Genomic DNA, 13200 nt, shown 5'->3' on the forward strand with positions numbered 1-13200 from the left:
TATGGTAATTTTCTTTAGCAATTTTCCTTGACAATTTCATAAGACATTAACAATGCAATTTCACTTTAATTTCCTTAATTACAATTGTAATTCCTATAAATTTATAATTTTTCATTTGTTTATTTGCACTTTACAAAATCAAGCAACAAATATTTTCAATAAAGTTTTCATATAAAGCATACAAATTATAAATAAACTTAATCATATAGTTAAAAATGCTCAAATGTCGTAAGTTGATTCTTAAGTTCAGTTGGCATCGGCATTGTTGCCAGTGCAGAATGACGTGAGTTCGAGTACGCTAAAGCGCATTATCTTCCTATTTAAGGGTTAGGAAGGGGTTATAAATAATTCTAAGCATTGTAGAAAAAAAATACTCAAATGGAATGAGAAATATCATTAGAATTCATAAAAGCTTAGAACAAAGCTCGAAAGAAGTTTCAAGACCTAAATCTCCAATAAACAAAAGTTTTAACATATCCTAAGGTTCTTTGTTCAATTACATATCTAAATTTATTTAAGCCTTTTACTACTATAAATATGCCTTAAGCAATTTCATTTGCTTATATTCAATTTAACATATGCTATCCAAAGTACCAAAATGACCATTCATGATACAAAACGACTCAACCTTAGGTGCATGCCTTGTATTGAAAACAAAAAGAAACTATACAAACATTGCTGAGTCGAGAGCTACGATTTGGATGCTTATTCACTCCTCGAAATCTTGAGATTTATGGGAACTTGCGCATGGAATAAACAAACCGTATGTTGAGTGATAAAGCTTAGTGGTACTTTCATGATTCAAGTCAATATTATAATCAAAGTAACATGTCAAGAGATACATTCAAAACACAATTTAGCTTTCAACATCATCATCTAATATATCATGTCTCATGTACCACAACTTATATCAAACTTCATTTAACATATCACATTCATATATACAATCTTATACATTCTATCATCATACCATATTCTCATAGATGTCACAACATGTCTCAATCTCATTTCTTTTTCTCATTTCATTTCATTTCCAAATCTATTAATTAATTCCATATCAATATTGGCCCTCAGGGCTCATGTTAACCATTTCGAATGATCTTTCACATGCTTTCGTTTGTCATATTTCATATATATATTTAATGGTATACCATTTTCATTAACATTTCATAACAACTATCATTTAACAAAGTTCATGCTTTATAATCCCTATTAATCAGACACAGACTTAAGACAGATACACAGATCATCCAATCACCACACTAATTCGGCACTTAGTGCCTTATCAGAACGTTCGAAGTATAAATTGTGCTTTGCTCCTCGTCAGTATAATCGAAGTAAAACGTGCTTTTCACCTCAACAAATGTTCGAAGTATAACATAAGCTTCATGCTTCATCAGTATAAAACGAAGTATATTTCGTACAGTAATCTTATGGCATACTAACTATACCCGACTCTGCCTGAGACAGTTAATAGCGTAACTAATGAATCAATATATATATGTTCATATTCATTTATCATAGTTCATATCATACTCATTTATGCTATGCTCAACTTAATTCAATTCCTAACATTCTAAATCATCATATGCCAACTGAATTATGAGACATGGAAAATACTTACCTCAAACAATCAATTTGTAATATATAATGTATATACATATATTGAACTCAAATCATAAAAGTACAAATCGTATTTTTGTCACTCATCTACGACTCTCGTCTTTCCTTTCTCTCGAGACGACATGACGTCATCTTTAGCTATGTTCAATAATTCAATTATAAAAAATATTAGATCTGGTGTCCTAAGTATAGTATTTTCATCTATGTACACTTGTATTTTTCGAACAAATTGGTTTAATAATAATATCCATTAGTTACATTAATACCCATTGTATATTGTCCTCAATGGTTTTTGTATGCAAGAAAAAATAGAAGCAAAGATTAGCTCATTGCTTATCTAATATTTAACTAATATTAAATGGTATTACGTAGTCGGATCGTAATACAAAAAGACAAGTTATATTAGTAGAAGAACCTAAACATGTAGTTTAATCGGAAATGAGCAAACTGATTGAAAGACTAATATGTCATCTATCAAGTCCAATTGGGGAGATGCTTAGTCTTGAGCATCCAAACGGATGACTCCTAGAATATAGAAATATAGATGTGACTAACTAAGCTGACATTACATTGGAAAAGTGTCATATGGCTAGACCTTTCGTCTCACAATCCGTGTGGCCTTAGGCAATTTTTTCGCTTCAAATGTGCCTAAGTAAACCTAACTCTTAAAAATTGAGAATTCTTGTAGAAATTCTCTAAAGCACCAAAGCAAAGTGGAAGAAAACTCTGAAAAGGAAGAAGCTACGAACAAAGAAAGCCACAAAAAGAGAGTGCACACAAAGTATTTGAGTAAATGCTCTGAATATATTAACTCAGAAAGAATGAAATGATTACAAATAAATGGGAAAATCTCTAAGATTAGTTCCCATCTACATTAAGAGAGTCTTAAAGGATTTAAATTCTATATATGTTTATCCTTTAGGATTTTACAATAACTATCCTGATAAAATACAATTTACTAGAGTGTTTCAACTCAACCAGGATCCAAGTAGATGGTTTCTACATATGTTCCACAAATTGAGCCAGTTCAAGCAAGTCGAATGAGCCCAATTTTATCTGTTGACCTCCATGAGACTTTCCATGCGCATTGGTCATGGGCATTGATCCGTGGCCCTTGACAATCTCCCTAATCCATTCTCGCAATGCCCTTGTCGCATCCTCAGAATGACACTAATTTGAATCATCTTGGAATAGTCTTGATGCCTCGACTGATTCCCAACTAGTCTCTCTATTGGGTAGTTTCGCACCTCAAAACATTTGATTTGGCTTATGTCTTTGTCGTCACTTAACTCGAACTATATTTTTCTCTTGTACATCTCGATCATAAGAGGTCACTGCTCTTACTCGCCCCCATTGTGACTTGCTCTGATTGAGATCCTTTTGATCTACACAAATAGGCTTAGGCATGCCCACATTGAACATCGAGTTTACCTTGTGTCTTGCTACTAACTCTGGTTTGTAAGTCCCTGGCTTACCCACTTCAGATCTTTAAAAGGACCTCTATGTCTTTGCCAAGCCAAAGGTAAGTTAAAATGTAAAACACTACCAAAGTGTTTGAGATGCACCTCGCTCATAGCATTTATTTGCTCCAACTATCCAATTTGCATCACTACTTTTACTCCGAAGTTTGATGCACAACCCACCTCTCTCTTAGGTGGTAGCCCCTTTAATGACTCAACAGGCTTCATATTGGTTTTTTGCCCCACTAGTATATCCAAGGCGATTTTCATCGCACTCTTATCTACCTAGTCAATATTCCTCCCATACGAAATATCCTTAGCTAGCTCAATTGTCGATAATTTTTGTTGTTGGAATAATGTTCTTAAAAAATTTGACGTTAACATTTTGATTGAAATAATTTACAATATTAACTCTTTAACATTATAAAAGTAAATGGACTAAATTATGTAAAAAATAAAGTATATAGATTAAATCTCAAGTTTTAGCACAATATAGGATCAAAACTAAAATTTGACCATTGTCTTATAATGTTAAAAAAGCAAGGAAAACACAAAAGAAATGAGAGCCAAACACTAAAGAAGGAAGCATGTAATTATCTAATTTTTGCGGTTTATTCTATTTCTTAATCATTATTGGATTCCATTGAATTATAATTTTTTATTTTTCATATATGTTAAATCTTAAAAAAATATTTTAGATTTTATTTTGAAGAATTTTATATAGAATTTTCTAAATTTAAAGTTTGGTTGAGTCATAAATTTTAGGCTAAATTGTGCTATTAGACTCTATACTTTGCATAAGTTGTGAATTTAGCACATGTACTTTAATTTGGTCATTTTCATCTCTGTACTTTTATAATTTGAAAACTTTAGTCTTAACCAAATGGTAACTATTAAATTCATTAAATGAAATTATGTTATTTTCAAAATTTGATCGTCAAACATATTTTTGAATGTGTAATGTTATGTCAACTTATTATTTTTATATATTACTCACAAAAATCAGTTAATAAATTTTACAATTGTCGTTTGCATTAAGATTGAAATTTGAAATTCAAAAATATAATGGCTAAGAATAATTCAACTAAAGCCATTTGAGTTTTAAAACAATTGTACTTTTATTTTTGCAATATTTAAGATAATGTACATTTAATCATGCTTTTATTTCGATTTCATGGTTGAGTGATTATAAATAAAAGCTTGTGTCAAATCAAATAACAATGCCACTTGTTAAAATGATAATTCATTCGAAACTATTTTTTCTTCTAAAATACGGATGTACCTTGCTTTATAAATAAAAATAAAAAAAATAAATTATTCACCGCCTCAAGTGTGACCTGAATTTGAGTCGCGCTAGTCATATTTGTTGTTCGAATTTTAACTTGTAATTCATCAAAAAAATTTGAAAATTCACCGATCAATTTAGGCAAGGGACGGATGCAGTCAACATCACCACCAATCAACATTTACTCAACAGACAGCCATAGTCAAGAATTTCATCATTGATGACATGAAAAATAACATTAACTTTTGGATTAAAAATTACAGTGAAAGAATAATTTAAAAATAAAAGAAAAATAAATACCAAAGTGAAAAAATAATTTAAAAGCTAAATAGTGACTAAAAAATATCATATTGTTAAATCTTATGGTCAAGTTGTCAAAGTATTATTCAAGATTGTAAAATCAAATAAAGTTAACTAACTTTACGTTAGCATAAATACATCGAACGAAGGTATTCAACGACAACACTGACCCCACATAACACAAGACTATAATCAAATATCAAAGCAAGTTCCAAATTGCTATACATATTACATTTTTAAGTGGCACGGCTCCTTATGACATCAAGACCCATCTCGGTCGGATCAGTAGCTTGCAATTCTACCTGGATGCCGTTCAACTCCCTTTTGAACCGGTCCTTCGAGCTTGCATAAACCATCTTGCTTCTTACTTTCGATGTGTCTGGAGACCTTCATTACATAAAACAAATAGATGCGCAAGTGAGATTGATGACCGGAACAGGTGACAAATATTACAATTCCATTCACACTTCATGTTACCAGGCAATGAAGATAATTCTGCTTTTCTGGCAGTTCTCATCAGTCACAAAATCAAAGTCGTAGACTGCATATCGACACTCATCAGCCGGAAGGCTAGAGGTGAAAGCCTCATATCTATCAGTAGGTTCGCCGAGCTTTTCCACAATAACTTGCTTATGCTTTTCCTCAATCTTGAAAACTATGAAGTGATAAGTCCGTTTAGCCTTCAATTCTAAGAACTTCAGCTCGCAATCATCATGTACGACCATTCCTGAAGCTGCATTTGCCTGCAAAACATGCACAAAGATCTCTATAAATCAACTAAAAGTTAGCCAGAAAACTACTCAAAGATCGAATATGATAAAAGAGCTTCCAAATCACTAAGAATGAGCCAGTGACAATTTTTACATATCATAATTAACGGAAGACTTAAAAGCAAAATTTACCATCAAACTATATCTCTTTTTCTACTTGGGTGCTTAATTTTTTCGCAAAAAGTGATACCTAAATTATCAATTTAGTCTCATTCTACCCAAAAACACAATATCAACCAATAAGAACATGCCACATGGCACACTCTTACTGGATGTCTACTTTTTGGGCAAAATGAAACGAAATTAACATTTAAGGAAAAAAAGTGGGAAAAGTGGTCTAGTTTGAGGGCCAATTTTATAGTTAAGCCTTAATGAATGTAAAACTATATTTCTCAGACTCTTCATTTTTCATGAAAGAATACCATTTGACACCCGTATCGAACACATACTTAGGTAAAGATGGAATATGGCTCTCCAAAGACTCTCCTATGAAAAAGGAAACTTAGAAACAACTTAATATACTTTGACAATTGCATCCTAAGTAACACATGTAAATCATATTTTGGCATGAAAATGTAATCTTGTCCGTTTAATAGAGTGAATCACATCGTTCAGAAGTATAAGCAAAATGTATTTTCCCATTAGCTTAACAAACCTTATAAATATTACCTGGACTTGAAGGTAAGAGTCGAATACAGAATGTGTTAGACATGAGTATACTCAATCTTTCTAAGTTTTATCATATATACTTAAATATGAATAGGGCAAAATTTAAGTATAAAGTAAATAGAAAATGCGAAATGATCAAACCGCAATAAGAGATTAAAAGAAAAAAAATTTCAATGCTTAAAAATAAAACACGAACCGGTCAAACGGTTAGTCTGAAGATCGAATCAAACATTGAAAATAGATCATGTGAACTAAACAAGACGTAATAGAACTCTTTATTGGAGTAGTATTGAATCTAATTTCATGAAAATTTACCTAATTAGTAAGATCGAAAATCATTTAAAAAATATCAAAAGAAATTGAAAGAAAAAGATTGAATAATTCAAAAATAGTGAAGTAAAAAAGGAGTTCAGGAGAAGAGTGACTACCATTTTTCCAGAGAAAGTGAAGGAAGGAGCGAGATAGGCCGAGAAAATCTAAGGCTTCTTCACAGAGGAGAGAAAGGGAAGGAGAAACTGTGGTGAAAAAAGACAGACAGAGAAAAGCTGGCGAGAGGCAGCGTTGGACGATAGGGGGGATAAGTTACAGGAGAAGCCTTGTCGTTAAGCGTCGTGGTGGGTCAGGTGGACTTCAAATCGTGAGGATGTTGCTACTGGATCGAGGAATGGACACGAATTAGATGCTATCATCTTGGAGAAGAACAATGGCAGATTAGGGGTGAACAGATGGTGGTGGATCTTGCCGAAGCTTGGGTCTCTCATCATTCATTTATTACAGGAGACGTGTGGTATCAAAAGAGCTTTATACGTATCAATGTAAAAATGTTGGTTTGCACGAGACAACTGATTGATGCGTATAGATATCCCCTTTGACAAGATGCTAGTCAATAGAGGAGGCCCTTTCGTGATCTTCTTGAAGAAGACAAACGGCGAAAAAGTGTTGACGGAGGTGATGTGGTGAATAGGTCAGGCCTGAGGGTGATGGTGGCGGAAGACGGAGGATTGGAATGGATCTCAACGAATAGGGTACTTACCATCTACTTGTTTATTGTCAGATGCTTCTGCCATAGTCTACAACTAACAATAGATGTGGACAGAGGTGAATTTGGGAGCTTTTTAGTTTCTTAGTATTCTAATTTTTAGACAAGGAAAGCTTTAGTGCAGCTGGAATCTATGTTTTCCTTTTGATGTTTTCTTTTCAAGTCCTAGGGTTTGTATTTCTTTTATAATTTTTATTTTCGTTTGTAAAACATTACCGTATTGCTTCAATAAAGATGTCCAGCCATTGTTTCAAAAAAATAAAAAATAAAAGGGATAATGTAACATTTGGTACATGTACTGTTATAAAATATTTAATGTAATATATGTACTTGGAAAATGTTAAATGTGACACATAAACTATGAATTTGTTTATTATTTGGTACTTGTACTTTCATAAAATATCCAATGTAGTATTTATACTTTAAAAATGTTAAATGTGGTACTTGAATTATCAATTTGTGTATCATTTGATACATACTTTCGTAAAATGTCCAATGTGGTACTTGAACTATCAATCATGTATTATTATGACACCTAGAATTAACACTTATAGTAAATGCTAAACTAACCAAAGAAAGTTTGACACATGGATTTTTTTCCAAATCATCAATTCCACATGAAATATATAATATTATGTGAAAAGATAAAAAAGAAAGAAAGAAAGGAAATGCTAGTTGAAATCAAGTTATTCAACCTCCCATTCAAGCTTAAAAAGTCAAGCAAGAAAGGTAAATTTTGAGAAATTTTGGCTTGTATAAATTTAAAAAATTTGGAAAAATTAAGGCTTTAAAAATCAAAGAAATTTTGAGTTAAAAATTGTATGTTTTTAAGTTAAACTTATGTTGTTTAGGTTTGGCTATTTGTTATTTAATTTAATTTAGTTCTATTTCAATTTTTGTTTTATTTACCTTTTCACATAGTGTTGTATTATCCACGTGAAATTGATAATTTGAAGAAAAAAAATCAGGTGTTGAATTTTGATGGGTGTCAAATCCACCAATATAAACCTACGCCTTAAATTGTAAATTATGCAGTATAGGGAGTAGGGTTGATCCCTCAGAGACTGGGTTTACTGTAAATTGTTACTCTCTTGGCCAGATTTATGTCGGGGCAGTTGTCGTGCCCAAGAAGTTCGGGGGGATGAAATTTGAAGACTTGAAATAAACAGAAAAATAACGTAAAAAGTAAAAGTTGAAAACATAATAATAAAAACAGTTAAATAAATATGAAGAAAAATTAATTAGAATAAGCTCAGTTTTAGGCACGAATTTTCCTCGTCTTTGAACCGATCCTCGAAATTAGATGAACTCCTCTTTTCCAATAAGCTAGTTATAGTTACCAAGGACGCCTCGGACACCAACTCTTCCTTGTGTAAATTAGTTATGGAACGTCCAATAACTAACCCTTACCGATCGAATAACCACGAAACGTTCGTGATTTAGAACTCCGGCAACTTTGCGTTCTAGAAGAGCCTAGCTCGAACCAATACCCTCAACAGCGTGGGACATTTAAATCCGGTTACTACTTCCCTTGACGGAACCAAACAACAATCTCCACTTGGCACGCCATTGTGTTCACAGAAAACCGATTAGAAACGTTCCTTTCAGAATTCCAACTGTACGTCTAACCACACTAAATCAAACGACGTCTTTTTTGACTTAATGTTGATCTGACTTTGTGAGTTGACAAAATCATACTCTTAATCCGGAGAAGTAATAAGTACTGGAATTTTAGGAGTTAAATTGCTCGGGTTTGTAACTCACGGGTTTTAACGAGGCTAATTTCGGCCTAAAGCTGAAAATGAGTTTAATAAAAAAACTTGGTAATTAAAAACTTGATTAATGACTTGATTCAAGACTTGATGATAAAAATGAACAAAAGTAGTCCACTATTTATACTAGTGGCTTTGCTAAATTAAGAGCCAACTAGTATAGAAAATCAAGGAATAAAATATTAAAAATCCCTACATAATCTCCCACTAAGTCAACAAAAATTTCAGCTAATTAATCTTGGAAAAATTCTGCTTTGGCCCTCCTTCTTTGCTCCTTTCTTCAATCTAGCCTAATTGTTTTCTTTTTCTTCTATTTAGCCCCAAATTGCACCCCTGCACAAAATTCAACAAAAACATGGAAAAATTAGTGGTGCACTCTCATAAATTAACCAATTTAATTACATAAAATATGTAACTTTAGCATTTAATCAAATTTTCATTCTTTGGTTTAGCATTTACTAAAGGTATTAACTCCATTGATTTATTGGTTCATATACCACATTAGACAATTTCAAAGTATAAGTACATGTATCAAATAACACACAAATTGATAGTTCCAGTGTCACATTAGACATTTTTAAAATATAGGTTACACATTGGATATTCTATTAAAGTATAAGTACCAAATATGAAATTATCCCAAAATAAAAAAATTACACATTGAGATTTGAAAATTTAAAACATTATAAATTTTAATAATTGTAAATACCATTTCAACCAAAACCTCATTTATTTTGTAAATATATTTGTTATATAAATTTTATTTTCAGTCACTTAGTTGTGAATCTACATTAAAACTAAATATTGTTGTATGAAATAAATATATTCTCTAAAAGGTATGAAATGATATTATTAATTAAATAACATAAATCATTAAGTATGTGCCATAAAAGAATTAATTGACAATCTTTTAGATTTTATTCAAATAAAAATAAACCACTAATCTCATGCATGGTGTTTTCCAATTTGGAATATGAGAGTTTATTAGTGATTTGTGTTTTTATAGATATCTCAATGATGGATGATCTAATAATTCATCAGTGGATAAAGAGTCTTCCCCAGATGAAGAAGGTGGTGAAAGAGTCTCTACAAGTGCAGAGCCATCTCCGGAAAACTTGTCCTTTGGCTATTGGATGTAGGTTACGGAGGGAGCCAAAGATATCAAAAAAGGAAATTGTCAGGGGCAAAGAGGTAATTATAGATATTGGCAAATCTTCAAAATCTCCATTGAGATCTTGGTTGGTAGTTAAGGAAGATAAATAAGGAGGTAATACCGTTAGAGACTATTGCTGCTATAGAAGGTAAGATTCTTGCACGAGGTGTCAATTTAACATTACTTTTAAGAAATATTTTTGAGATAAAACCATTGTTAAATAATATACTTTTTTTAGAGAAAAAGTGCTTTTCAAACTAAAAATTTTGGCCAAAAAGTTTTTTTTTATCTCAAAAGTGCTTCTTAAGCCTTGTTTAGTATTGCTTAAAAAAAACACTTTTAGCTTGAAAAGTTTTTTTTTAAAAAAAGTTGTACTAAAAAGCTGCTTTTAGTTGAAATTTTTAGCTTTTTAAAAACTCTTTAAAAAAATACTTTTGAAAAGGATAAACTAAAATTTTAACTTTTCCTCCACCAAAAGCACATTTGGTGCTTAATTACTTTTACCCTTAAAAACATGGTATTTTTTTTCTTGGTGTTTAATTACAAATGTGTTAAAATTATTAATTAAAATAAAAATTATTTTTAAAATAATACAAATTTCTTAATATCTAATTACAAATGGTTACATTTAATTATTTAAAATATAGTTTATATATTCTAATTAAATTTTATAAATAATTAGTATTTATTTCTTAAAATATTTAAAATTTATATTTCATATATTAAAATATTAACAACAAGTTATAATATATTATTTTTATATTCTTACTAAAATATAATAATATTAATTAATTTAAACATTATTTAAATACATATTTATTACTTGATAATATAATGTCTAAAATAAATATTTTATTTCTCAAAAATATTTTTTTAGAGTAATACTAAATACTCAAGTCTTAAAATTATTTTTTCAAAACACTTTTTAAAAGCACCTCATCTAGCCCTTAAAAACAATCGGGTAGAACGGGGTATTTAGTGGAAAGGAGAATATTGGGCCAAATATTCAGACCATGGACAGTGATAATGAACAGGTGGTCAAGACCCAACAGACAGCTCCTTCTAGGCCTAACGATTCTAACCCGTCTAGGACTATATTGGAGAGACAGTCTAACTTGTTTGGGCTCAGTCACAAGGTAGTATCCGAAAGTGGTGAGGGAAGATTGACAGAGAGCGTGGGAGCTAATCGACACAAAGTCCCATAATAAAAAATGTCACCAAGAAAGGTCCCAAAGTGCGAAAGAAAATGGAAGCGAAACTGCCACCTAAGCCTCTACTTGCAAAATGGGTTAATTCTTTCTCTCAACAATAAGATGTCCCGAAGAAGGATTTAATCTTAGGGTCGTTCTTCATAGCAAAAGCATTTTTACACAGCAGCAGCAATAAAAAACATAATGTGTTTGACAGAAAAGCTTGTATATAGCAGCTTCTGGCTTCTGGTTTCAAGTTTGGTCATGCTTCTAACGACATGCACGTTTGCTGCTCACTTATTTCCTTTTTGAATTTTATATTAAATATTTAACAATTGGTGAGACAGTAGTCATTACGTGAAATTAGTGTTATATTAACAAGTATTGCTACATCTTTAATGAATTTTGATGTATCCATAAATAATTAATCAACACTTTAGCAAAATATATTTTTTATTTTTAATTTAAAATTTAACAAGTAATTTATATTAATTATTTAAAAAGTATTTAACTTTTTTATATTTATTTACTATTATATTAATTTTTTAAATATCATTTAAATTAATCTATTAACATCTTGGCTAAAATAGTCATTTTAACTTCCCATGGCAATTTTTGATAACATATAGAACACTTAAAATTAATAAACCACATTTTTCTACACCACTTTTTCACAACACTTTTATAAAAGCACTTTTCAATTGCAAGGAGTTGTGAAAGCCCAGTTGAAGAATGTTGAGGTCCCTTCTCTGCCTTTTCTATTTGATTATGTTTAATTTTTAATTTTTGCAAGTTCCAAGTTTTACAATTTCTTTAAGAGTTTATGTTGTAACACCCCAAAATTTTTTATAAGAACATAGCATTATTCTGAGATCGGATATAGTGAATTTGCGAAAAAAAATGGAAAATGAGTTAGATAAAAATGATTAAAGAAGCAAAGTTGATTTTAGATATGGGAAACAATGAAAAGAATTTTTGAAATGAGATCGTGGCAAAATGACTAATTATAAATTCTAAAAATTTGAGGACTTAAGTGAAAATTTAACCAAAATGAGAAATATGAGTTATTTATTGATTAATTGGAATAAGAATAAGTTGGAATATATATTGATGTGATAAAATAATTTTTGGGACCAAATTGGAAAAGATTTGGAATTGAGAAGAAATTAAACAATGGAAAAAGAGGTCACATAAGGGTATTTTGATCATTTCTTAAGAATTTATATTGGAAATATTATTTAGTGTGGATGTTTTACATATAGTATATGTAATAACCCAGATTTCTAATGGTATCGTAAAAGGAGGTTTCGACTCCTTGTTTTCGTAAACCTGAGTTTGTAAATATTAAATAAAGATATTTATGGAGTTAGTGTATAGATGAATTGAAATTCAATTAAGTAATTTAGCCAAAATTGTGGTTAATTAAGGCCTAGGGACTAAATTACAAAATTTTAATCATTATAGATTTTAATTAAGAAAAGACTTGGAGACTTAGATAGCAATTATCTAAAGGATTAAAATATTAAACAAATCAAATTAAAATATATGATAGTGGGACTTGATGGTGGATACCATTAACTTAAACTAATTAAAGATTTATGTTAATTAATTAAAATTAAAATATGTTAATTTAAGTATAAATAATAAAACATAATGGAAAGAAAGAGAAGATGTTATCATCTTCATCTTCAACCGTGGAAACCAGAGAAAAAGAAAACAAGAAAGCTTGAAAACCCTTGGACATTCGACTACCAAATTCAAGTAAGTCTAGCCATTTTTCTTTGATTTTTATAGAAATTGAATCATGGGGGCTTGATTTAGCTAGCCAATGTACCAATTTGTGAAACTGTTAAAGTTTTTAAAAGTTTTCATTGTTGATAAATGGATGAAATTTGTGTGAATTTGATAGAAATTAAGCTTAGATTATGAAAATGACTAA

At 30.5% G+C, this 13200-nt stretch overlaps 1 protein-coding gene across 1 annotated transcript; it reads right to left on the reverse strand.

Moving 5' to 3' along the window:
• Positions 1 to 4904: 4904 nt before the first annotated feature.
• On the reverse strand, positions 4905 to 5425 carry LOC105779272 (actin-depolymerizing factor 2). Its single transcript, XM_052629926.1, has 2 exons — positions 5146 to 5425; positions 4905 to 5055 (listed from the first exon to the last, which is right to left on the reverse strand). The coding sequence occupies exons 1-2, from the start codon at positions 5391 to 5393 to the stop codon at positions 4905 to 4907; spliced, it is 399 nt and encodes a 132-aa protein (XP_052485886.1). The 5' UTR covers positions 5394 to 5425.
• Positions 5426 to 13200: the final 7775 nt, after the last annotated feature.

Source organism: Gossypium raimondii, chromosome 4 (assembly GCF_025698545.1).
Source record: "Gossypium raimondii isolate GPD5lz chromosome 4, ASM2569854v1, whole genome shotgun sequence".
NCBI classification, from domain to species: Eukaryota; Viridiplantae; Streptophyta; class Magnoliopsida; order Malvales; family Malvaceae; genus Gossypium; species Gossypium raimondii.

Bases quoted from the DNA above. Each gene is read 5' to 3' on its own strand.
- LOC105779272 (XM_052629926.1), bottom strand. From the start codon at position 5,393: ATGGTCGTACATGATGATTGCGAGCTGAAGTTCTTAGAATTGAAGGCT. The intron at 5,056-5,145 runs GTAACATGAAGT...TATGTAATGAAG, and splicing joins AGAATTATCTTCATTGCCTG to GTCTCCAGACACATCGAAAG.